At 39.5% G+C, this 27,954-nt stretch overlaps 1 protein-coding gene across 8 annotated transcripts in view; it reads left to right on the top strand.

Annotated features, from left to right (window-relative positions):
* Window positions 1-2,693: 2,693 nt before the first annotated feature.
* Window positions 2,694-27,954, top strand: part of YAF2 (YY1 associated factor 2) — a 76,877-nt gene continuing 51,616 nt past the window's right edge. For 2 of the 8 annotated variants that reach the window (XR_004665706.3, XR_004665707.3), the window contains exons 1-4: window positions 2,694-2,957; window positions 3,388-3,513; window positions 5,119-5,502; window positions 27,856-27,927. Coding sequence is in view for 4 of the 8 variants with exons in the window: in XM_003825731.5 (XP_003825779.1) it covers window positions 2,932-2,957; window positions 3,388-3,513; window positions 27,856-27,927 (224 nt within the window). In the remaining 4 variants the exon portion in view is untranslated. Of the gene's footprint in view, window positions 2,958-3,387; window positions 3,514-5,118; window positions 5,503-27,794; window positions 27,928-27,954 lie in introns of all 8 variants that reach the window. The other 6 variants (XR_008954656.2, XR_608330.5, XM_003825731.5 and 3 more) reach the window with 6 other exon arrangements.

A 27,954-nucleotide genomic window follows, 5' to 3' on the forward strand; every position in this document is an offset into this window, starting at 1 on the left:
TAGAAACAGGGTCTTGGCTTTGTTGCCCAGGCTGGTCTCGAACTCCGGGGCCCAAGTTATCTTCCTGCCTCAGCCTCCCAAGTAGCTGGGAATACAGGCGCGCGCTAACCTGACTATAAGTGGATGTATTTATTCTCAGAATATTTATTGAGTGCCCACTATGTGTCACACTGTTCTAGGGGCTGGAGATGCAGCAATAAAGGCAACTAAAGTTATTGTGCTTTTTGTTCATGATTTAGAGGTGCGGCTTGCTTTTTAGTGAGGGAGGTTACAATCTAGTGAAATGGTGATTTGCAGCATGGGGGATTTTTAGAGTGCTTGATTTAGTTTCCTTTTTATTTAAAAATACATTGTTGCCATCACTTTTGCAAGTAGAGCAGTTCTTGTCAGTCTATTTGAGGATCCATCCAGTTGAGGCATTTAAAAACTTCACAATGCCTTAGACTTGCAAGGGACCTTAGTTGTGATAATAGTTTTAACTCCTTTATTTTACATATGAAAAAAAGGAAGTGACTTAGCTGAGTTTACCCACTGCATTACTGAGAGGTTAAAGACTAGGCCTTAAATCTGGTTCTCTTGTATACGTGCCTCAATCATACTCCTCATGGTTCCTGGTTTCCGAATTTGGGTCTGAATCATGAGAAGCTACATTTGCAAAAAGTACAGATGGTACAACGAGTTTAGAGACTGCTATGTAAATGGAGTGATTTGGTTAATCAGAAAGAAGATGCGGTGAAAGACCAATAGGATACCTGAGCTCTAACCCTGGCCTGCTCATCAAAGAAAAACCATTTAACCTGGGCCCTAATTGCCTCGTCTTTAAAATGAAGGGCTAGACTACGGATTTACAATGGCTCGACTTACGATTTTTCTACTTTACGATGGGTTTATCGGTGTACCAAATGCATTTTCAATTTACAATATTTTCTATTTAAGGTGGATTTATCGGGAAGTATCCCCTTTCTAAATCGAAGAGCATCTGCAGTCGATGAGGCCATGTGCATAGTACTTTGAGTCCTTTAAAATATGCATCTATGCGCAGGGATTTACAAAGTGCCTGGCACATAGTGCTCAAAAAAATGTTATTTATTTATTTACTTAGAGGCGGAGTCTCGCTCTGTCGCCCAAGCTCGAGTGCAGTGGCACGATCTCGGCTCACAGCAACCTCTGACTCTCGGGTTCCAGCGATTCTCCTACCTCAGCCTCCCGAGTAGCTGAGATTACAGGCGCCCGCCACCACAGCTGGCTAATTTTTGTATTTTTTAATAGAGATGGGGTTTCGCCACGTTGGCCAGGCTGGTCTTGTGAACTCCTGACCTCAGGTGATCCGCCCGCCTCGGCCTCCCAAAGTGCTGGGATTACACGCGTGAGCCACCGCGCCCGGCCAAAAAATGTTATTATTAATCGCACAACAATCTCATATAGATGCCATTCAGAATATGAAAACGTTGAGAATTACAGAAATTAAGCAATACTTCCAAGGTCTATCAGCTAAGAAACAGGAGAAGCAGGCTGAGAATCCTGGGCTTCTGACTGTATTATTTCCTATGTAGTTTAGCTATAAAATTATTTTACATGAATTCGGACTTGATGTAAACCTAGAAAGATGGACAGAAACAGCACAGTTAAAGAGGGATATACTTTATGCAGAAGTAACCCATGTGCATGAAGGAAGGGTTCTGGTAAGGGAATGAATTTCATCTGCACTCTTTGTCAGGAGGCAGCTTTCCTTATGGGAGAGGGAGGCAGAGGTAGGGAAAATGTGTGAAGCCTTTGAATGCCAGGCTAAGGAGTGTGGGCAAGTCGTTAGTGGTTCTTGATCAGAGTGGTGGCATAGTATTAACAGCATTTTATTATTAATCTGGTTGTGGATTACTGAATACATTGGGGAGGTGGAAGTGGAGCTTCGGAGACCAGTTAGATGGCTGTTGCTGGAGTCTGGAGTATGAGGACCTTTAGTATGTTGACGTAGAGACCTGGGAAGGTGTTCTTTTGTTAGCAGACAGCGTTGAGGGGACATGCAAACTCCTTATATTTAAAAAGGACTTATGAGTATATAGGGGTTTCTTTCAAAAGCAGCTACTGCAGAGGCCTGAGAGGCCAAAAGGGCGCGTTTGGAATTAAAACAGAGTTAGACTCTTGGCTTTGTCATTTTCTAATTATGTAGCCTAGATGAAGTCACCTAATCTCTCTTGAGTCTTGATTTCAATTCCTCTAAGTTAGGGGTGACAATCCCTACTTGTTAGAGCATCTGTGTGCATAAACCAGACAGTGCTTTAAGGCATGTAGCAATGGCGCTGCGTGTTGGTTCCCGCCTTCCCCCCGGTATCCTGCAGGCGGGGGCTGGGTAGCTAAGGACAGCGGAGGCCAGGAAAGTCGTTCTACCTGGAGACCCCGGGCTGGCACTTCTGTCCAGACCTGGACAGGCCTCCGAACGCCGGCCGGCCCTACCTTGGACCAGGCTTCGCACGGGATGAGGAGCATCCCCTGCCAGTCGGTGGGACAGACGTTTTCCTCCTCAGAGGGGCTCTGGAGCGCGAGGCAGTCCCCGGCAGCCGGGGGTACCAAGGGGGCAACGGGGGAACAGCGCGGAGAGGCGGCGCCGGCGCCCGGGGCAGCCGCGGCCACCGCGGCCACCCCCGCACCGCCCGCCAGCTAACTCGCCGCGGGTGCTGGGCCGCGCTGGCCGCGTTTGAAGTCTCCGGCGCGGCTGCTGGTTGGCCGGCGGGGGTCACGTGCGCCCAGGCAGGAGTTTCCCCGACAGCTGGAAGCTGCGTGGGATCCGGCGGCGGCTCCCGAGCGCGGCGGTGCGGCCTTCCCCGCCCCCTCCCTCCCTCCTCCCCCGCCCGCTTCCGCCCGGCTTATTATCCTCCTTATTGACAAACAGAGCGGTCGCGGCGGCGACTCTCGGCGTGCGTTGATAGCCAAGCCATGGGAGACAAGAAGAGCCCCACCAGGTAACAGCGCCCGGGCCCCGGGGCCCGGACTGTGCGGGCGGCAGGGCCCTCGTGCAGGGCTTCGGGTGGCCGCCTCGCTAGCCGCCCGGGCACCGGGGCGAGCACGGGGGCAGCGCCGCTGGTGTGCGAGTGCTGCCGCTTGAGGGGGCCGGCGCCGGCCGCCCCACAATGGAGCCGCGATGGCGGCGGCGACCGGAGTGGCCGCCCGGGTGTCAGAGCGGCTGTGGCGGCGGCGACTGCGGCCGCGCTCGCGCCCTGCCTCTTCCTGACTCCCTTCCCCCTCAGCCGGAGCGCGGCGCGCCGGGGGCCCGCGGGGCGGGGGTCGCAGAATTGGGGCGGGGGGCGGGGCGGGGGCGGCCGCGGGGCCCGGGCACCGGGCGCGGCCTGCTGGTGACCCCGCGCCGCGTCGTGTCCGGGTTGTGTCCTGCAGGCCGAAGCGGCAGCCGAAGCCGTCCTCGGATGAGGGTTACTGGGACTGTAGCGTCTGCACCTTCCGGAACAGCGCCGAGGCCTTCAAGTGCATGATGTGCGATGTGCGGAAGGGCACCTCCACCCGGTGAGTCCCGGGCCTGCCCCTCGCGCCGCCGGCCGGCGGGGTGGCGACCAGAGGACGCCCCTGCGGCTGCCGCCCCCTCCCATGACACTCGCGGACCCGGCGGGAGGAGGCAGACGGAGGTGGCTGTGGCGATAGGAACTGGGTCACATTGATCGCAACCCAGGCGATGGTTTGCGGTGAGGGGTAATTGAAGAGGCTGTAACGTTTTTTGCTGCCAAGAGAGAATAAATTATTTAAGGGAGGCATTAGCTACTGCGATTTAATTCGTATCGCTGGGTGTAATGCCCCTCTCCCCACTCTGGGTATAAAAATGTTGGCTGCATTGTTGTGTTAGTGTGTGGGGATCAAGGAAAACCCATAAAATCCTCTTTAGGAGCAAAGGATGTAATTTAATTTCGTTCCTAAAGAAAGAAAAGTATCTGATTGCAGAATACACAATATATTAAAACTTCTTTTTCTACATGTACTTCTGGAAGGGTCAGATCAAGGTTTTATTTAGTGTTTTTATTCCAGTACTCTAATATTTTATAAATAAGTAGTTGGAGATGAGCCCAGTCACAGGAACAGATTTTTACTGAAAGTACCTTTATATCTTTAGTTTGATTAAATGGCAGTCTCTTAGACAAATGAGATGAAAAGATCTCTGCCTATTTTCAGGCTTTATTTATTGTAAGCTTGCAGTATAATAACTCTGTCTTTTAAAAAATGACTTTGAATTAAGTGAATAAAGAAAATCATCCAGGAAATTCAGTCAGTGGCATTCTTAATCTGTCAGCACTTAGTTATCGAGCTCCTTGATTCTTATACGAAGGTACCCTTTGAATTAAATATAATCCTGTGATTTATTACTTAATATTTAGAGAAGATATGTATTTTGATATTACAAAGTCCATTAGAAACTAAACTATAACAATAAGCATACTAATCTTACTGTTGCTTTAAAAAAGAAGGCACATGTAATATTGACATATACAAATATTCAGTAGACGTTAGATTTCTAAAAAATGAGATCTTGATTTTTTTGAAAAACACCGTTTACAGAATTTTATTAAGTTTAAAATTTAGAGACAGGAATGGTTGACAGTAACTTATCTGAAAAATTTCTCAGTGAAGCTCGCTGGTTTTGACATGCTTGTTTTTTGTAAATCATCATATGCTTTTTGTATATTCCCACAATGGATAAAATATTTGGTACATTTTTCATATTCAAAAAGCAAACTTTCAAACGTATGCTAAATTTAAGGGATTACAACAGAACATTCCAAAAAGAAAAAAAGTATTTGCTAAAATGATTGTGGTTACTATTTTTGGACCCGTGATTTGTGATTTAAGTATTTTGAAAAGCAGAGTATCTTCTTGGCTGTGTAAGGTTGGAGTTGGTTTAGAGTATATTTGTGTATCTGTGTTAGTACTTTGTGCTTTTTAAAATGCTCAATAAGCAATTTTTAGAAAATTCGTTTTTTGGAGGCAGGAACATTAAAGTGGAAACAATTATAATCTTGATCTCTGGTACTATATATTATTGCTTTTTGTTGTTCCCTCTCTATTTTCTTGTAGCCATTAGAAAAATACTGAAACTAGAAGAGCCTATATGTTTATTTGCAGGGACAGCAAGGAAGGGGGGAAGCTGGTGTCCTACTCCACAGCCAGTCTTGGGGTTAGAGGAACCCTGAGAAATAGAGTAGGTGGTGGCAGCTCAGAAGAGAAGAAACAGGCTGAATACCTGGCACCTGGAAGAAGAAGGAATATAGTACACAGGGGAGTTGGCCCAGGACAGAGAAGTGGGCCTAGTTTAAAAGAGGCTTGAGGCCCACATGGGGGCCCCTGACATTTTTTTTTTTTACCAGTACATCTGAGCTCTTGTAGATCCAATTTTTAGTGGTGGAAACATTACTTGAGGAGGACTCAGAGAAGCATTGTCATTTGGATTGAAACTGAAGAGGCTCTGGGCAACTCACCAGAAATCTAAGGGACACTGTGTTCCTGAAAGTAAGTGTTCTACACCACGACCCTCTCAGCTTCTTCCTTCCTCTCTCTGAATTGTCTCTTCTCTTTTGATTTTGGCTGTAAGTTAAACCTAAGAGCTCTAATTTCTCTGTTATCTGTTATTTTCCTAGTGGTTTCTGAAATTCAGGGTAGAATCTGTGTTTGTATAGAACAGTGTGGAACAGGGTATTGTTACTAGAGAAGATATTGATTGCATCACAGAATATTAATATTTTTCCTCTCTGGTAATGTTAAAAAAACAAGATTAAAGGACTGCAGACCGGTGTTGAGAAGCAAAAGTTTCAGTAGTTGGAAGAAATAATTCTCCATAATTGACTTATTAATTAACAGGGTAATTTCCAGAGTAAGGTTGGCAAGTACTAAAGCCAAGACTGGATAGCTGCAGAGCAGAAGGATGCAGTTTGCTAATGATTTGTTTGTGTGACCCACAGATGGGATTTGAATCCTTTGGGTCAGACTGACCTTTGAACTGATTCTGCCTCATTGCCAAATGTTAGGCCAAGTCTAAGCCATTCTAGACATTTGAAAAACTTTTTTCTTTTTAGACCTGCAGAGAAGATTGAGTCCTTGTTCTACCTTTGAAGTCTTTTTTTTTTCTTTTTTCTTTTTTGAGATAAGATCTCATTCTGTTGCCCAGGCTGGGTTGCAGTGGCATCATCCAGGCTCACTGCAGCCTCGAACTCCCAGGTTCAAGGAATCCTCCCACCTCAGCCTCCCAAGTAGCTGAAACTACAGATGCACACCACCATGTGTGGCTAATTTTCTTATTTTTTGTAGAGATGGGGGATCTCTATGTTGCCTAGGCTAGTCTCAAACTCTTGAGCTCAAGTGATCCTCCCACCTTGGCCTCCCAAAGAACTGGGATTATAGGAATGAGCCACCATTCTGGCCCCTTTAAAGTCTTTATTGGCAATATAATTTTTTTTCTTTAAATAATATGAAGTTCAAATTCTTTATGCAACAGAAGCCCATTTCCTTTGGCTATATCCATGGTAGATCATGTCTTTCTAGAGAACGAAGTTACATTCATGGCATGTATTTCAAAATAAAATGATTTGTTGTAGCTTCAGTCCCTCAAGTTTTAATTTTATTTTAGATTTTGGGGTACATGTGCATGTTTGTTACTTGGGTATATTGCAGAGTGGTGGGATTGGGATTCCGGTGTACCCATTACCCAAATAGTGAACGTTATACCCAACAGGTAATTTTTCAGCCCCTCACTCCAAAATTTTTTACATTGGGCTTTTGTGAGAGAAACAGTAGTAAATGTCAAACTGACAGGAAATTTTTTAAAAGGAAACAAAATGCCATGGTGACATATTATTTTAAAGATGCTGCACAGTCTTTATATCTGAAGTTTCTTTTCTTTCTTTTCTTTTCTTTCTTTTTTTTTTTTTTGAGGCAGAATTTGAGACAGTCTTGCTCTGTTGCCCAGGCTGGAGTACAGTGGCGTGACCTCGTCTCACTGCAACCTCCACCTCCCAGGTTCAAGCAATTCTCATGCCTCAGCCTCTGTGGTAGCTGGGATTACAGGTGCCCGCCACCACACCAGGCTAATTTTTGTATTTTTAGTAGAGGTGGGGTTTCACTATGCTGGCCAGGCTGGTCTCAAACTCCTGACCTCAGGTGATCCGTCTGCGTCGGCTTCCCAAAGTGCTGGGATTACAGGAGTGAGACACTGTGCCCAGCCTATCTGAAGATTCTTATAAGGCAAGAAATATCCCAAATATAAATGCAAGAAACTTTAGGAAATTAAGGATCATTCTTGGCTGGCCCAGTGGCCCACACCTGTAAGCCCAGCACCTTGGGAGGCTGAGACAGGAGGATTTCTTGAGGCCAGGAGTTTGAGACCAACCTGGGCAACACAGTGAGATCTCGTCTCTACTAAAAATTAAAAAAATTAGCTGGGTGTGGTGGTGCATGCCTGTGGTCCCAGCTACTCAGGAGGCTGAAGTGGGAGGATCCCTTGAGCCCCAGAGTTCGAGGTTGCAGTGAGCTGTGATCATACCACTGCACTCCAGCCTGGGCAACAGAGTGAGACCTTGTCTCAAAAAAACAAAATTCTGAATCATCAGAGAAAATGAAATATTAAATATTAAGGATAGTCTGTATGAGGGTGATAATCAATGTGTGATGATTAAATTAAGACTGGTGTCTTATTGGTACTTCATCTAGTAGTGGACAGTTACTTAATATTGCTTAATTCAGATAGCAAATATTTAGAAATGAAAATGATAGAATTATTGGTTTGGGTTTCAAACTGTGGTCTAAATGGTTCATACCAGGCTTTCAAATGTAACAGGTAATGTTACATTTTGTTAGAGGATATTATAACAGTCCTTTAGGTTTCTCATAGGTGTTATTTTAGAGAGCTATGAAAAAGATTTCACATAGTAGAAAGAGTGCTAGATGTTACACTAGTATGATTTTGGTAACCTGGGTTCATATCTCATTTCATATCAACCATTTCAATATTCAGCATTCAGCAAATGTTTATTGAGCATCTCATTTAAGGGCTGAGTTGGATACTAGACATACAGTGGTGAGCAAAATGGATTTTTTTGTTTCTTTAAAATTTTACAGTTTTGCAAATTAGAACCGCTTTAACTGTACCAAGCTCTATATGTGAGGTTTAGTGTTAGTAGATCTTTCCTTTATGTGTAGGCTGAAGAGGTGGAACTTCTTCATTAAAAATATATGTTGTTTATAACTGAACACAGTATTATTATTATGGTTAGGTAAAAAGAGTGAGTTATTTCAGCTTCTATTAAAAGTAAGCTATAAAATCCACATTCTGAAAGAAGCTTAAACCAACTATCATCTGGTAGAAATCTTTTCAGCATCGTTGTTTTCTTGTCATACTTGCTTTATGTCTTCAAATTTGAGGTTTGGCACTGATTCTTCTAGACTTTTGGTGTAGGAATGGGAGAAAAAAATTGAGGACCATCTACGTAAGTCCTTTTTAAAGAAATGCATGGTTCCTGAGCCGCCTCCTGTCTATCTGAGGAGCCTTTGTAGCAACCATTTAGTTGTTCAGAGACTCCTTATTCTAGGAGATTTCTTACTTGTTTGTTTTTTGTCCTGTAAGAGGACTCAACACTGGTTAATTGTATATGGGTAAATTTTACAAGTGATTATTAGTGTTTGTGTAGTCTGGATATCAGAGTGGTTTTCAAAGTGTAGTCTGAGGGACACTGAGAGTCCCTGAGATCTTTTTAGTTGAAGCTTTCTATGAGGTTCACACTGTTTTTATAATAATTTGAAGATGTTATTTGCCTTTTTCACTGTGATGGTGCAGAGGCAGTGATGGGTAAAACTGCCAGTACCTTAGCATGAATCAAAGCAGTGGCACCAAATTGCTATCTTCATTGTAATATTCACCACCATGTACATGCATGCAGTAAGAATAATGTCAGTTTGAATTAAGAATATCCTTGAAGCAGAAAAATTTACTAATTTTATTACATCTCATATTTTTAAAAATATTCTGTCTGACAAAATGGGAACTACACATAAAGCACTTCTACTGTATACCAAAGTACAGTGGTTAAGGGAAAGCACGTGTGTAGTTTGTCTTGCAAGCAGAGCTAGTCTTTTTGTCATAGAGCATCATTTTTACTTGAAAGACTACCTGAAATACCATAGTTATTCAGACTTGGATATTTAGCATATATTTTCTTGAAAATGAATATATTCAAAAAATATATCACTTCAAGGAAAACACTTGATACTATATGTTGCCAGTGATAATCATTCAAGTGAAAATTAGAATTTTTGAAAATTTGTAGTAACAATGAGCTTTAGAGTTTCTGTGTATAAAGACTTTTCTGAGAAGATTAGTGGTGGTATCAATGAATATAATTTCTGATATTTCACCATGAAATGTGTCAGCATTTGGAAGCTACGCATAACTCAGCAAACAAATGGTTCCTAGTTACCGATGTATGATTTTACAAAACTGTAATGGGTAATCCATCGAAGTACAAAATACCAACAAATTTTAAGGGAACACTGAAAACTTCATTGATGTGGTTTCAGATTTCATATTGCAACTAACCTTTGAGAAACAACTGTGTTTTTATGTAGTATCAAAGAATAACACCTATAGTTATCTGAAAATGCTATTCAACTACTTACCTCTTTTCAACTGTATATCTGTGAGAGTCCAGATTTTCTTAATATTTTTGGACTAAAACAACATATTGCAACAAATTGAATGCTGAGATAGATGTGACAATCCAGGTGTCTTCTACTAACCAGATGTTAGAGGTTTGCAGAAATATACGATGCCACTCTTCATACAAAATATCTTTGTTTTGGAAAATAATGTTTTTAAAATAAAAATATGTCATTTAATATGTGATGTATTTATTTTTTAAATGAACTAATATATTTAGATTTTTATCAGTTTTTATTTCTAATATAGTAAACATCGATAGATGACCCACATTAAGAAAAACAAAAAACAAAAACTCTTAAATTTTAAGAGTGTAAATGATCCTAAGACCAAAAAGTTTGTGAACTGCTGGTCTAGAGTTTATTGGCTTGGGTTTCTACATGCAATGGCTTTACTTCAGCAGGTATTCTTTTTATTTCCTTTATAGTGTGAGGCCTGATAACTAATATCCTAGTTGTTTAACTCAGTGGCCCAATCTCACTCATCTGTTGATGTCGCCTCCAAAGTATTTGATGTTGTTGGCCCTTTTTAAATTGAAACTCTACTTCCTTCATGTCTCTAAGACTCCTTTTTCATAGATTTCTGTGTATATCTCTGAAACCCATTTCTGCCTCCCCAAACCTGGCATGTGTATATTCTTTACTTTGTATGTGGCATAAACTCCTTTCTGGAACCTCAGCTAGAAACCGTCATTGTCTCAGCTTTGATTCTAATTTGTAGTCCTCCTTCATGTCCTTTCTCTGGATTGTCTCTTAAATCTATCCTTTTTCCTTTTACGTAATTACAGTTCAGAAGCCCATATCACTTCTGTCATGAACTATTGGACAAATTGGTCTCTCCTTTGGAATGCTACTAACATTATCTTCATTATCTTTTTTGAAACCTATGTGATTATGTTGGTCCCTGTATATTTTAAAAAAAATTGAGTCCTATTAGTGGCTGCTGAATAAAGGCTGAGATCCTTAGGATAGTGTTCAAGGCCATAATAATAATCTATCCCTAAACTACCTTCCTAGCTTCATTTCCTGCTGCTTATCCCAATCCTGTGCTGTGTCAGCACTGAATTATTTTTATCATATGGTACTTTTTCTTTTTCTTTCTCTTTCTTTCTTTCTTTCTTTCTTTCTTCTCTTTCTTTTCTTTCTTTTCTTTCTTGAAGGACTCTTGCTCTGTCGCCAGGCTGGAGTGCAGTAGCGCGATCTTGGCTCACTGCAATCTCCGCCTCCCAGATTTGAGCGATTCTGCTGCCTCAGCCTCCTGAGTAGCTGGGATTACAGACGTGTGCCACCATACCCAGCCAATTTTTTTATTTTTAGTAGAGACAGGGTTTCACCATGTTGGCCAGGATGGTCTCCATCTCCTGACCTCGTGATCCGCCTGCCTCAGCCTCCCAAAATGCTGTGATTGCAGGCGTAAGCCACCATATGGTACTTTTCAAAGAAGCCCTCTAGGATTACCATCCCTCCACCCCTTGGTATCATATTGATTCTATGTATGTAGAGTCAGTCATGCACTCCATAATGACATTTTGGTCAGTGGGGGACCACATATACAGTCCCATAAAATGATACTATATTTTTACTCTACTTTTTCTATGTTTAGATACAAATACTTACCATGGTGTTACGATTACCTACAACATTCAGTTTAGTAACATCCTGTACACCTGTAGCTTCAGAGCAATAGGCTCTACCATATAGCCTAGGTATGTAGTAGGCTGTACCATCTAGGTTTGTATAAATACATTCTGTGATGTTCCGACAATGAAATCACCTAACGATGCATTTTTCAGAACATATCCGTCATTAAATGATGCATGGCTGTATGTATATGTAATTATTCCTGGAGAATAAATATATTGTAGTATAATTGTCTAGACACTTATCTGCTCTACAGGGCAGAGACCGTCTTATTCACTTTGGTATTCCCAGAAGCTAATAAAATACCTGAAGTATTGTAGATATTTAAATGTTTTCAATTAATGTTTCTTCAAATTTGACTATTGCTATTTGACACCTGACGTTGCTTTTCCAATAATTTTGAACACTATGTTTGTAAAAATATTATCAGACTATTTTGTCTCTAAGTTGTAGGTATAAATCGTTTTAGTATTATTTATTTATTTATTTTCTGAGACAGGGTTTCAGTCTGTTGCCCAGGGTGGAGTGCAGTGGTGTGGATATAGCTTACTGCAGCCTCAACCTCCCAGGTTGAAGTGGTCCCCCCACCTTAGCCTCCCAAGTAGCTGGGACTACAGGGGTGTGCCACTATGTCTGGCTAATTTTTAAATTTTTGGTAGAGAGGGGGTGTCTCCCTATGTTGCCCAGTCTGGTCTCGAACTCCTGGGCCAAAGCAATCCTCTCACCTTGGCCTCCAAAATGTTGGGATTACAGGCATGAACCACTGCACCCAAATGTTTTAGCATTATTTCAAGGATGGTCTTGTACATGAACACCTTAGCATTTTTAAGGAACAGCTTTGGCAAGTTGTATAATATTGTTATGATCTCATTTGTGGCCACTTATTAGGTCTCATTTTTCAGATAGTTGAAATTTATATGATATAATATAGCCAAAAACGAAGTGTTTCTTGACTAAAATAAACCAATGAAGCTGTGAAAGTGTACAGCGTATTAAGAAATATATTGTATATTCCATTGCTACAAGGAGAATAAAATACCTAGGAATACAACTTACAAGGGATGTGAAGGACCTCTTCAAGGAGAACTACAAACCACTGCTCAAGGAAATAAGAGAGGACACAAACAAATGGAAAAACATTCCATGCTCATGGATAGGAAGAATCAATATTGTGAAAATGGCCATACTTCCCAAAGTAATTTATAGATTCAGTGCTATCCCCATCAAGCTACCATTGACTTTCTTCACAGAATTAGAAAAACTAATTTAAATTTCATGTGGAACCAAAAAAGAGCCTGTATACCCAAAACAGTCCTAAGGAAAAAGAACAAAGCTGGAGGCATCATGCTACCTGACTTCAAACTATACCACAAGTCTACAGTAACCAAAACAGTATGGTACTGGTACCAAAACAGACATATAGACCGATAGAACAGAGCAGAGTCCTCAGAAATAACACCACGCATCTACAACCATCTAATCTTCGACAAACCTGACAAAAACAAACACTGGGGAAAGGATTCCCTATTTAATAAATGGTGTTGGGAAAACTGGCTAGCCATATGCAGAAAACTGAAACTGGATCCCTTCCTTACACTTTACACAAAATTGACTCAAGATGGATTAAAGACTTTAACATAAGACCTAAAACCATAAAATCCCTGGAAGGAAACCTAGGCAAGGTTTTATGTCCTGAAAAACTATTCAGGACATAGGCATGGGCAAGGACTTTATGACTAAAACACCAAAAGCAGTGGCAACAAAAGCCAAAATTGACAAATGAGATCTAATTGAACTAAAGAGCTTCTGCACAGCAAAAGAAACTATCATCAGAGTGAACAGGCAACCTACAGAATTGGAGAACATTTTTGCCATCTGTCCATCTGACAAAGGGCTAATATCCAGAATATACAAAGAACTTAAATTTACAAGAAAAAAAACAACCCCATCAAAAAGTGGGCAAAGGATATGAACAGACACTTCTCAAAAGAAGACATTTATGCAGCCAACAAATGTGAAAAACTCATCACTGGTCATTAGAGAAATGCACATCAAACCACAATGAGATAGTATCTCATGCCATTTAGAATGGCGATCATTAAAAAGTCTGGAAACAACAGATGCTGGAGAGGATGTGGAGAAATAGGAACGCTTTTACACTGTTGGTGGGAGTGTAAATTAGTTCAACCATTGTGGAAGACAGTGTGGTGATTCCTCAGGGATCTAGAACCAGAAATACCATTTGATCCAGCAGTCTCATTACTGGGTATATACCCAAAGGATTATAAATCATTCTACTGTAAAGACACATGCACACGTATGTTTATTGCAGCACTATTCACAAAAGCAAAGACTTGGAACCAACCCAAATGCCCATCAATGATAGACTGGATAAAGAAAATGTGGCACATATACACCATGGAATACTATGCAGCTATAAAAAGGATGAGTTCATGTCCTTTGCAGGGACATGGATGAAGCTGGAAACCATCATTTACAGCAAACTAACACGGGATCAGAAAACCAAACACCACATATTCTCACTCATAACTGGGAGTTGAACAATAAGAACACATGGACACAGGGAGGGGAACATCACACATGGGGGCCTCTCGCGGGGTGGGGGGCTGGAGGAGGGATAGCATTAGAAGAATTGCCTAATGTAGATGACGGGTTGATGGATGCAGCAAACCACTATGGCACGTGTATACCTATGTAACAAACCTGGAGGTTCTGCACATGTATCCCAGAATTTAAAGTATAATAAAAAAAGAAATATATTGTATTCTTCACCTAAATTGTTTTCTGTTGAATGATTTTTAAAGTTAAGGTAGTTGACATCAAGGGCCTATCAGAAACTAAAATATGTTATAAATACATGCTTACTGGGAAACATATGCAATGAATTATGCTAGGACTACAGAATTGTGGATGAAACCCAATTCTAGCCTTTAAGGGTTTGAATTCTAGCGCAGAAGATAGGTAATATTTGCTAGTGAGTAAATACAAGGAGTTGAGAATGGATTTTCCAACGTAGTTCTAGTTTTTGGAGAAGTCTGTGCTTATATGAAATCAGTTATTGTTGTGGCCATTATTATTTATTTATTTATTTATTTATTTTACTTTAACTTCTGGGATACATGTGCAGAACTTGAAGATTTGTTACATAGATATACATGTGCCACGGTGGTTTGCTCCATCCATCAACCCATCATCTAGGTTTTAAGCCCTGCATGCATTAGGTGTTTGTCCTAATGCTCTCCTTCCCCTTGCCCCCCACCCCCCGACAGGCCCCAGTGTGTGATGTTCCCCTCCCTGTGTCCATGTGTTCTCATTGTTCAACTCCCACTTATGAGTGAGAACATGCGGTGTTAGGTTTTCTGTTCCCGTGTTAGTTTGCTGAGAATGATGGTTTCCAGCTTCATCCATGTCCCTGCGAAGGACATGAACTCATCCTTTTTTATGGCTGCATGTGGCCATTATTAATAAAGCACTTCTGGTGGGGCGAGGTGGCTCACACCTGTAATCCCAGCACTTTTACAGGCTGAGGCAGGAGGATTGCTTGAGCCTAGGGTTCAAGACTAGCCTGGGCAACATAGCGAGACCCTGTCTGTACAAATAAATAAATAAATATAAATAAAGCACTTTTGGTAAAATGTGCTTTAACATCATGGCCAATTTCCAGTTTGATTGATTACTTTCTCCCCTAAGAAATTTCACCCAAATTATGTTCTTTGAAACAGCTGGCACTTCATTGCTGGGTAAAGCCTTTTCTTTATCTTTTTGTTTGTGTATATATATGTGTGTGTGTGTGTGTGTGTATGTATTTTAAAGAAACTGCTGTTTTTAAGATGATAGTTATATAATTGACGTAAAATTTCAGTAGACTGAAACTTCCTACATAGTATGCTGGCCCTATATGTAACTTTGAAGGAAAGAGGAATAAGCAAAGAAACCTTTCACCCAACTATGATAGTTTTATAAACCTCTTTCAAACAACTCGGGTGTCAATGTGGGCTCTAATATTAATTCTGTGACTGGATTTCTACCTTCTTCACCAGTCTCATAGGGTTGTTTGATGAGCAAATGGAAGTGTATATAGGAAAACATTCTGAGCACAGTAAAGCACTGCACGAGTGACAGATAATGAAAGACACAGCTTTTTACTGAGTTTCCAACACCAGAAACTACCAATGGTAACAACAACAACAAAAAAGAATTTGGCAGCAATAAATTATAAGCCACCATTTATTCCTTAACAGTAATGGCCACTACTTACAGAGCACTTACTGTGTGTCAGCCACTGTGATAATGGCTTTATCATTTAATCTTCTCAACAATGAGAATTAAAACCATTTAATCTTCTCAACAATGCTTTTGAAAGAAAAGGAAAAAAAATCCCTGAATATCATGCTGGCGATCATTGCCAATATAACCAATAAAATAGGTAACTTATGAAACAGACACTAAATAATGTAACCCTAGTACAAAATTATTTTATTTACAAAGTAGATGATTCCTGGGATGATTTTTCAAGTATTGAATATATATAAATTTAACAATCCTGCCATTTTATGTAAGCACACTTGTATAGTGCTTTACTGTGTTCAGAGTGCTTTCCTATATATCCTTCTATTTGCTCATCAAACCGCCCCTATATGGCTGGTGAGGAAGATGGTCCGCTAGTCAAATAATTAATGTTAGAGCCTAGATTGAAACCTGGGTTGTTGGATTACTGGTTGATCTTTTCACTCATTTGTCTTTAATAAAGAGGTTTATAAAACCATCCTGGTTGAATGAAAGGTTTTTTTGCTTATTTCTCTTTCCTTCAAGGTTAGATATAGGGCCAACATTGGTAGAAAGTTTAACATTCTGTGGAATATCAAGTTTTCATTCAAGGATTTGGTGAAACCTTAGTGTTTTTTTCTTTAAGGTATGTTTTCCTTAAATCTTTATAGCTTGGAATAATTATTTAACAAATGTTTGTTGATCATTTGTTGAACACCTACAGTGTTTTGTTTATTGGCTTTCATGGTTGTTAAGACGGTACCTTTTGTTATATGAGCTGTGATTTATAATCATGTTTTAAAAGATTCTGTATGTACTTCATTCTACAATATTGTTTATTGTGGGAAATTATAGAATTACTGAGAATTTTAGAGCTAAAAGGAACCTTTGAAGTGTTTCTAGAGTGTTTAGTCACATCCTGAGCCAGACAAGTTTTTATTACTTGAAACCTTAATGATAGACAGATAAGAGCGTCTTCAGAGGGAAGATCTTGAGAGATTGTAAGTAGAGAGGCTTGTATTAAACTTTTGAAATGGGCTGAGACTACTATTGTTTTCAAAACCTTCTTGTTGGGATTTTCAGCTAAGTTTGGAGGATTCTTAATTGTGGAACTTGGGGAACTAACATAATATTTAGCAATCTGCTGGGTGAGGTCTTTTCTATTTGTTGAAACTCATGGCTCTAGCCTCGTATCCTCTTGATAGGTAAGAAAACAGGCTGGAAGTATTGTGACTTGGGTCAGTAGTTGATCAATGTGAGATTTAGAAATCTGAATTTCCAGTCACTTAAAAAAATTTTTTTTTAAAGAGATAGAGTCTTGCTCTGTCACCCAGGCCGGAGTGCAGTGGTGCGATCATAGCTTACTATAACTTCAAACTCCTGGGCTCAAGCCTCAACCTCCCAAGTAGCTAGGACTACAGGCGTGCTCCATCACACCCAGGTAATTTTAAAATTTTTTGTAGAGATGAGGTCTTGCTATGTTGTCCAGCCTGGTCTCAAACTTTGCCTCAAGCACCCCTCCTGCCTCAGCCTCCCAAAGTATTGAGATTACAGGTGTGAGCCACCATGCCTAGCCCCCAGTCCCATTTTATAACCTTGCTGTGGTAGCATTGAATTAAATTTGCTAGCAAGTAACTTCTTAAAGATTTCTTCTTATAATTTTGCCTATACCTAGATCTAGTGGTATACCTCTTGACAGTTTCTAACATTAGACCTACTACTTATAAATAATATGAGAACTTAAGAACTAAATGTTAAAAATCTAGGCTAATAGTATGGTGAATAAAGAATAAAATGGCTGTCTTTTTTTCCTATATTTACTAATATTTTTGAAGTACAAATGTTAACAAACTTCATTTTTATGTCTTTTATAACAACTTTTATTTTGCTGTATATCCTCACTTCTTTGATATCATAGTGTTTCTCAGGAGAAATACCAGTAAGTATTATTTCTCTCTTTTATTTGTGATACAAATATTAAGAATCACTGATAGTAATATAATCACTTTGATAATATGTGAATGTGTGAATGACTGGATGTGTGTGTATGGTGTAAAGTTTGTATAGCCCCCTGACAATTTTTAGACATATGAATTAAACAATTTCATCTTTACATGTTTTATAGTCTGATCAGGGTTCCTTTGCACAACATACTTTACTTTTATAGAACATACTAGGGACAGTCAACCCAGAATGGCAGCAAGTAAATGATTTTTATGCCAGGGAGGTAGCTGCTCAACAGGTAAAGCTCTTGGTGCATTTGTGGAGTAGGCAAAGTGATTTTGGTCTTCTTTCCTCTTTGTTCCATCCATTTTTGCTATTTGTCTTTTGTTCCCCCACAGCCCAAAGTCTCTTCACTAATATTTATTTCTAGGCTACCTTCTAAAATGTTATGATTGCTTCATTCTTTACTTCACCAACAGTTCTTCCTTTACTAGAAAATCTTTTATGTTTTATGTAAGTCTGAATAAAGTAATTGTTCTAAATGCTAATGTAAAGAATCTGGGTGTGGGGGATGGAGTTTTATTTTTTCCTTAAGATAATTCTTTTTCTCATGATTATAAAAGTATTATGTATACATTAAAGATTTAAGGAAGTATAAGGAGGAAGATAGTAATGATTACTTTCATATTATCATTCCAGTCAGAAGTTAGCTACTTCTAAAATGTTGTGTTTCCACTCTGTATTTTTGCATAGATATTAGCATTTAAAATTGAAACTTGAAGTATCTCTCATTGGAAGAATGGGAAAAAAGTAGACTTTTTCCCATTTTAGGGCCTTCTCATAACCATTCTCACCTCATCTTGGTCCTCTAAGTTAGTCTCTGAGAAGTCCTCCAGTCTCTGAGAAGGCTCCAGTTTGTTTTGTCTTATTTAATTGAGCAGTTCTCAGTCTTATTTTACCAGGGAACTTTGTTTTTCAATTATAATATAGATCATGTGGAGATGTGTTGTTATGTAGGATGTTGCTATCAAAGTGTGGTCCACAGACCAGTGGCGTTAGCATCACCTGGGAGCTTGTTAGAAATGTACAATCTCAGGCCTCATTGAGGACTTACTGAATCAGAACCTGCACTTTAACAGGATCTTTAGGTTATTTATATGCACATTAAAGTTTGAGAAACACTGCTGTATTTTTTCTGGATAAGATAATGAGGTGGACGGGGTCTGAGGTATTCATCCCACTTCGAGCTGCTTTTTCCAAAGAGCTTTTCCCTCACGTTTTTGTGTGTGCATGTGTGTGTGCAGGCAGGGTTGTATGTATGGGTGTGTGCCTGGGCATGCATATGTGTACAGGAATGTGGGTATGTGGACATCTCTCTGTGTCTATATCTCTGGTCCCCCTTTCTGTTTAGCAGACACTTCTCTGAATGAGCTTAATGAACTCTCATGTCCAAAAATGCTTTCTCTGTTATACCTCCTATCTCTTATCCCTGCTCCCAGTATCTGTACACAGCTGTACATTCCTTCAACCATACAGCTCATCCAAGGCCATCTTTGGGAAGCCTTCTGTGAAAGAGCAGGCTCCAGGAAATAAGAGGGTAAAGAGGAGAGAGGTTTGCCTGTTAGAATCAAGTAACAAACTTTTTGGGGTAGACGAGACCTGGCTTTCCCTCAGGAGGCCCAGTGGTTTCAAATTGTGTTGAGTGGATTCCTAAGGTTTCATGGAATTGGCTCAGTGGGAGCAAGCAAGTGGGGCTCTGTGGTTGCCCACTTCACTTCATCCAGGTCATTTATGCCATTATATATTTTATTAGGATTTCTCTTAATTTGTATTTTATAAGGGTGTTTTGCAAAACATTTTTGGAAAATCACTGCCCTGTTTTACCACTCAAATTCTGTTCAGCACAGGCTAGGTTAATTGTGACTGGATACCTACCCTCACATTTCAAAAAGAAGAGCTATTAGTGAGTTTTGTAGGGTGGCAGGAGAGATTTGAAGCTTTCTTTCTTGAAAGCCCTTTCTCTCTCCCTCCTTCCCTATATCTTTCCTTTTTTCCCCCCACTCATCTTCTTAGACACATTTGTTTTTTTTAAGGACCAAGATTAGTAAGGCTCAGAGCTGCATAATCGACTGATTAAATTAGTAATGAGCATTATAATTTACAGATGAAACATATGTTAAATTCATAATGCTATCAAAGTATACATTATGATAACATTTAATAAGATTATTTTGGGAGCCAGTCATAATCCCAAAAGATAGGGTCCCGAATGCCATAATCTCAAATGTTGAAATCCTGAAAAATCAACATCCTTAAAGTCTAAAATCCCCCAGATCACAATCCTGAAAGGTCAAAATCCCAAAAATGTATTCTGGAAAAAATAATACATTTTTTAAAAGACACATACATTTTAAAAAGGGGATTTATTTGAGAAACAGATAAAAACAACAATTCATAGGCCACTTTACACAATAAAATAGGCAATAACATTTTTGCAAGCATAGACACTAAGGTATACTAACAACAGTCATGAAGATATAACATTTACGAGCAGACAAACCATATTCATCAGTCAAAAAGGGAAATGTATACTTGCATATCATTGTGGTTGGTAATTGTGTGCACCTAGCTTTATAACTGCAGTAATCTGAAATACCATGAAATACCTAAGCCTTGATGAGATCGATAATCATCTGTGTGTGTGTGTGTGTGTGTGTGTGTGTGTGTGTGTGTGTTTCCTAGTAGCCTGATGTAGACTGTCACATAAAAATTTGGACCTTACCAGCAAGTTCTAACGTCTAGAAAGTACTCTGGTAGTGTAATAGGAGTAAGCAGTATATATAGACTTAAGAATTAAGCCAGTAAAAGCAGAATTTTTTACTGTTTGCCATAGTTAAAGAGTACATCTGTTTTCAAGGTTGGGATTGTCTGAGCATGGTCATGGTCTTTTTTAGGCCACTGTGCCATTTTATATATTATGCTGTTTCTTCTGCCCTCTACTTCCCCATCCTCCACAATTTCATGGTCTTTATGATTGCTCAGGCTTCATCTCTGAAGGCTAAGCATTCCTTTGTCTCTAGGTCAGAGTGAATGCCCTCTCAATTACTCTTAAAGAATTCTTTGCTAAAAGTGATGATATATTTACACAGTGTATTGAAAATATTTTATATTTGTTTCTTTCCTTCCTGAGGGCTGTACCATTGGTCCCATTATCACATTTCCGTTTAAATCCCCTCCTTGACATTTATATTCATGTGATTTTTTGGTGGTAATTAAATATAAGTGATAAAATGAATTTAGCACATTTCTTAGTTAATGATAATGATAATTGTAATAATATTTTAAAAATTCTCAATGCCCATCACAGTGTCTTGTGTAGGTACTGATAAAAATGAACTGCAAAAGCCCCTTTATTATATATCTGATTCTGTTGCTGCTTTAAACTGCTTTCCACTTCTTGTTTTTTAAGGAATATTTATATAATTTCATAATTTTGTGAGTTAGATGGAATATGTTAGTGGATGTTAATTGTCTCCCCACCTATATTTATGGGTGTTAGTGCAACTGCTTTGCTAGTTGCAAAGCTGTATTATCAGAGTAAAAGTGTATTTGTAAACTGTATGGGAACTAAAAATTAGGAATAAAACCATTTTCTTATAAAAAAAATTATACCCATTTTACTGGATAGAAGAACTTACATCAATCTAAGCTACCTGCATGTTCAATTATCAGCAGTTTTAAAAATGTTTTCTTTTACCATCAGTGTAATGCATGATTGAAACCACAGCCGATAGATTTTATTCTCTCTTGTGTCATGCTTACTTTCTTGCTGAATCTTAGCTAGAGGCAGGGAAACCATTTTGATAGTCTAGGCAAGAGGCAGTAATGTCCTGAACAAGGGGAATGCCAGATGGGAGACAGAAATGAATGTATTATAGATGTGTTTAGGAGAGATCTGTGGAACTTGATGGTTGATTGGATATGGTTGTGGGAGGCAGGAAGTTGGGTCATAGTGAAGGGGATGAATCTCAGGATTCTGGCTTAAGCAGTTGAGTGAGTGGTGTTAGTTCTCACTGAGATAGCAAATAGGAAGACAGGTTTGGGGGAAGGTAATAGTTTGCCTATAGATTTGTTGAATTTGGGGTGCCTGGGGAAAATTTGAGAGGGAAGATCTCTGAAGCAGTTTGGATATGTTGGGTAAGGCTTAGGAAGGAGAAAAGGGCTGTAAATACATATTTGATAGTCATTTGTACACATGATTTGAGTTGAAGCTGTAGGAGTGGGTAAGACAGATCAGGGAGGGAATAGATTGCCTACCATGAGAAAAGAGACCTAGGAGAGACTTTTGAGGAACATCTTTATTTTTTTACAGTGGTAGAAGAAGAGCATCCCACAAAGAAGAAGAAAGAAATGGAGAAGGAAAAAAAAAATTAATAGGGAGTAAGAAACCCAGGAGAGTGTAACAATACAGAAACAGAGGGAAGAGGATATTTTCAAAAAGAGGGGGGTGTGTTTAGCCATCTCCAATGGCTTTTACTTTCATCAGACAGAATCTTAATTTTTCTCTCAAGTTCCATGTAGTATTTGTTTTAATAAGTATGGCATTTAGATTTGTATTTTTAAGTTGTAACAAGATAATACTTCTGTGTAGTGATTGTCCTCAGCTTTTCATGTTACAATAATTCTGGTTTATATTTATAGACTAAATAAAGGAGGTTAATATTGGTAGGTAGGAAGATAAGTAAAATTATGTTAGTAACTAACTTTGTTTCCCAAGGGTATAATTATCTAGTAATATCTATCTTTAAGTCTATGCCTCTAACAATGACTTTAGATTATAGCTACAAAATGTGATAGAATTAACAACAAAAAATCCCAAAACATTGGGTACTTGTTGGTGTCAAGAATTTAAGTGGTAAGTAAATGTACAGTAGCTTTATTTATTTATTTATTTATTTTTTTTTTTTTTGAGATGGAATCTCGCTCTGTCGCCTAGGCTGCTGGAGTGCAGTGGCGCAATCTGGGCTCACTGCAACCTCTGCCTCCTGGTTTCAAGTGATTCTCCTGCCTCAGCCTCCCAAGTAGCTAGGACTACAGGTGCAATCATGCCTGGCTAATTTTTTTTGGTGTTTTTTGTAGAGACAGGGTTTCGCCATGTTGGCCAGGCTGTCTTGAACTCCTGACCTCAAGTGATCTGCCTGCCTCAGCCTCCCAAAGTGCTGGGATTACAGGTGTGAGCCACCATGCCCTGCCACTGTATGGTAGCTTTGAAAACTCCTGGGAGATTGCATGGTTAATTGTGAGGGAATATGTATGGTTTGAAGAAACCCTTATTTTCTGTTTTTAGGAGTAATGAATCATAGCACTCTTTAATGATTGGTTAGCCAAGCAAATCACAGCACATATTTTAAAACTTCATTTGTTCTATAAAGTAACAGCTATCTCTGAAGTACACTGGAGTTTTTTTTCTTTTTTTAATTTCAATTTTATATAGATATGAGGTCTCACTATGTTGCCTAGGCTGGTCTCGAACTCCTGGGCTCTTGCGATCCACCTCAGCCTCACAAAGTGCTGGAATTACAGGTGTTAGCCATTGCACCCAGCCTACACTGGATTTCATATGACTTACAATGCCTAAAGATTCAGGTTTTAGGAGTGCTGAATAACAAAGTTATTTAGAACATAGGCAGAATAAGAAAGGAGTAGCCAAGACTCTAGAACTAAAAATCAGTGAGTGGCTTATGAATTTCAAAAATATTTTCATTACTCATTAAACATTAAAATGGTATTTTGAGGCAGGTGCTGGGCTAGGTAATGGAGTTACAGAGAACAAGACACATTTTTACTCTCATGGAATTTATTTATTTATTTATTTATTTATTTATTTATTTAATTTAAGATGGAGGAGTCTCACTCTGTTGCCCAGGCTGGAGTGCAGTGGTGCCATCTCAGCTCCCTGCAACCTCTGCCTCCCAGGTTCAAACGATTCTCCTGCCTTAGCCTCCTGAGTAGCTGGGACCGCAGGCGCCTGCCACCACGCCTGGTTAATTTCCATATTTTTAGTAGAGAAGGGGTTTCACCGTGTTGGCCAGGCTGGTCTCGAACTCTTGACCTCAAGTGATCCACCCACCTCAGCCTCCCAAAGTGCTGGAATTACAGGAGTGAGCCACTGTGCCTGGCCAGCTCTCATGGAATTTAAGTTGCAAACCAAAAAATACCAAAAAAAAATCATTGCAGAGTGTGGCAACAACAGGAATTATTTGAAATGGGTGAAGAGGAGAGGCTTCTCTGAGTGGGTGGCATTTAATCAGAAAGCAGAAGGATAAGAGGAGGCCGGGTATGGCGGCTCACACCTGTAATCCCAGCACTTTGGGAGGCTGAGGCCATTGGATCACTTTAGCTCAGGAGTTCGAGACCAGCCTGGTCAACGTGGCAAAACCCCATCTCTACAAAAAGTACAAAAATTAGCCGGGCATGGTAGCATGAGCCTGGTTTCCCAGCTACTTGGAAGGCTGAGGTAAGAGAATGGCTTGAGCCCAAGAAGGGGAGGTTGCAGTGAGCTGAGATTGTGCCACTGCACTCCAGCCTGGACAAAAGCCAGACCTTGTCTCAAAGAAAAGGATAAGAGGAGGTATTTGTGAAAGAGTTGTAGTTAACGGCAAGTTGAAAGCCCTTAGGTTAGGAGTTTGTTTTACATTGAGCAAAGACTAGTGCATAGTGAGGCAGAGGGTGAGTGGCATCAGATGAAGGTGAGCAAGTGGGTAAAATGCCAGATCACAATTTAGTCGTAAATGATACGACACTGAGATTTTATTGGAAGTGTAACAAGAAGCCATTTAATGAGTTTAAGTGTGGAAGTGCTCTGTGGCTTCTGTAAGGAGAATGGACTGGCAGGCTGCAGGAATGTGTAAATAGAAAGACTAGTTGGGCTATTCTAGTTAGGTGAAAGATAATGGGGCATATTAATGCCCTTTATCTAGATGACCCTTTTCTGATATTTATTCCAATTAGAAATGGAGGTCTGTGTAGTACCCCTGTTTGAATTTTGAGATTAGATAAAAGAGAATGAGTTTGTACCTTACTGTTACTAATACCTTGATGTATGTTTCCATAAAAAGGTCATTAATATACACGCATTGAAGACTTTTTAAGGTATGGCATTTCAGTACTTACGGTTTTATATGTAGTTTTAAAATGATAATGAAATTATGTTAAAGCAGAATGATTTGCATGAACATGTTGAAATGTAATAGAGGAATTTCTATTTTAAAAAGTTATTTATTCAATGGAAATAAAAAAGGATGACTTTCCCTAAGGAAGGAAAATGAGACATTTAGAGCCACTCAAGTTGGCTTGAGACAATTGAAATTTGCGATGTTGGAAAAATTTGTCATTGTTTTATAAAATAGTTTTACACAGAAATTATTTACTTTAGAGATGGCTATTAAGAATTGACTTGAAAAGTAAGGTAAGGCTTCAAAATCTGGTCAGATTAATTTAAATAATATAATAGAATTTTGTTCTTTTTCCCACCTTTTCTCTCACAAGCCTGCAGTCAGCTTAGGGCTCAACTGAGGAAGGATCCATTTGCAAGCTCACCCATGTGGTTGTCAGCAGACCTTAGAACACCTGCTTCCAAGTTAACTCACATGTCTATTGTCAGGCCTCAGGCATCTGGCTGTTGGCCAGAGACATCAGTTTATTGCTATGTGGGCTTCTCTTTTCTATAGGCTCAGAACATAACAGCTTGTTTGCCCCAGAGCAAGATATCTGGACAGTGAGAGAAAGGCCCGCCTTGGACTCCCAAAGTGCTGGGATTACAGGCTTGAGCCACCGTGCCTGGCCTCTTAATGACATCTTTTATATTAGCTTATACCATTAGGATAAAATATTTGCATTATTGCTCCTTGATCTGTTTTATCACTATAAACATATAAGACCTTTGTGCTATGTACTTACTCCAGTGACTAGGAGTCTAGTAAATTAGCAGAGTTACCTAGATGACCCTTTTCTGATATTTATTCCAATTAGAAATGGAGGTCTGTGTAGTACCCCTGTTTGAATGGGTCATTTAAAAGTGAATGGATTTATTACTGTTATACTTAACTCAAATTTATAGAAAAATGCATGCATTTACCCAAGGCAATTTGTATCTTAAATTTAAGTAAGAATCTATCACAGATCTTGACAATCTTGACAGATGTGTTGTCAACCTAACAAATACAAATATGACCTCATAACAGGATTGAAATAAAAGATTTTCATTAGAATTACATTTTGAATTTGATTGTGTAGAATGATTTTACAGACCATTTTATCCCATTTATTTTTTGTTTGTTTTGTTTTCTTTCATTTATTCAGTGGTGAGTTAGTTACTAGACTATTCTTAAAGGAAAAACTATACACTTTCTTTGTTTCCATAGAATGAAGAATCATGAAATCATAAGTTTCTTGAAGGAAGGAGGTGATTATTTAGAAGCATGATGGTAAAGGGTATTAAAATATATCTGTATCTAGTACCTGCTAGTGTAGTTACTAGTGTTAGAAGTCATCACTGCTGTGGCACATTAAAACGAATATGATGAATATATATTGATTAATGTGTATTCAGTTAAAGGTAATGTAATATCTTCATATGAGCTTGAAGATAAATTTCTTTTGGAGAGATTTTTTTCTTTTGATTAGAAATAGTTTTTATTTCAGTGACGGCCATTTTTAGGCAATTATTTTAAAAGTTTAAAATTTGCTGTATTTCTTTTGTACAAGTATTTAAATTATAATTAGCATTATTAATATTTTTCAATGACTGGCATACTTTTGTTTGTGTTTGGTGTGTCAATAGGTGACAAATGGTTAAAGACTTTTTTTTTTTTGAGATGAAATCTTGCTGTGTCTCCCAGGCACGATCTTGGCTCACTGCAACCTCCGCCTTCTGGGTTCAAGCTATTCTCCTGCCTCAGCCTCCTGAGTAGCTGGGATTATAGGCACCTGCCACTACACCCGGCTAATTTTTGTATTTTTAGTAGAGACGGGGTTTCACTATGTTAGTGAGGCTGGTCTAGAATTCCTAACCTCAGCTAATCCGCCCACCTCAGCCTCCCAAAGTGCTGGAATCACAGGTGCAAGCCACCGTGCCTGGCTGACTTTTTTTTTTTTTTTTTTTTTTTGACAGAGTCTCCCTCTGTTGCCCAGGCTGGAGTGCAATGGCACGACTTGGCTCATTGCAACCTCCACCTCCTGAGTTCAAGCAATTCTTCTGCCTCAGCCTCCCTAATAGCTGGGATTACAGGCGCATGCCACCACACCTAGCTACTTCTTGTATTTTTAGTAGAGATGGGGTTTTACCATGTTGGTCAGGCTGGTCTTGAACTCCCAACCTCAGGTGATCCACCTGCCTTGGCCTCCAAAAGTGTTGGGATTACAGGCGTGAGCCACTGTGCCTGGATGACTTTTTTTTTTTTTTTTTTTTTTTTTTTTTTGGAGACAGAGTCTCGCTCTGTCATCCAGGCTGGAGTTTAGTGGCACGATCTCCGCTCACTGCAACCTCTGCTTCCCAGGTTCAAGCAGTTCTCGTGCCTCAGCCACCCGAGTAGCTGGGATTACAGTCATGCACCACCATGTCCATCTAATTTTTGTATTTTCAGTAGAGACGAGGTTTTGCCATATTGGCCAGGTTGGTCTCGAACTCCTGATCTCAGGTGATCTGCTTGCCTCAGCCTCCCAAAGTGCTGGGATTACAGGCGTGAGCCACCACGCCTGGCCTGGTTAAAGACTTGAGTGATAAAATGAGAATTGTATTGATGCATTTTATCTGAATTCTAACATATTATTAGTCCACTATGGTGGCTTCTATACCAAAATCTAGTGAATGTTAATGACAATGGCTAGTTAAGAAATGATGGATTTTGATCAACTAATTATTCTTGTACTAATATAAAATATAATGATATTGTTTCAGCAAAATGAAATAGCCTGGTGGCTGATATTTTTGTATATTAAAATATAGCAGCCATTATAGTAGATATTTTAAAATGAAACCATTCTAATGATTTCCTTATGTTTCTGATAATGTGAGAAGTTTCCACTGACATTATATTTAGCAAATTGTTTCCATATTTACTTTGATACATGTATATATAGTTATCTAGTGAATTTATGCTTTCTTCTGTAGTTCTACGTGTGATAATAATCTCAAATAAAATGAAATAATCTTCTTATTCTGATAGAGAAGAAAAAGCTGGATCACTTACCAGTAACTGGAGTTCTCCTATTGGGTAATCTCCACAGATCCACATTGTTTGAAGTTATTGTGAGTGCCTCGAGGACCAAGGAACCGTTGAAATTTCCAATTTCAGGAAGGTAAGCAAGTGCACTGAAGCATGTCTC

Source organism: Pan paniscus, chromosome 10 (genome assembly GCF_029289425.2).
Source record: "Pan paniscus chromosome 10, NHGRI_mPanPan1-v2.0_pri, whole genome shotgun sequence".
In the NCBI taxonomy this organism is placed as follows: domain Eukaryota; kingdom Metazoa; phylum Chordata; class Mammalia; order Primates; family Hominidae; genus Pan; species Pan paniscus.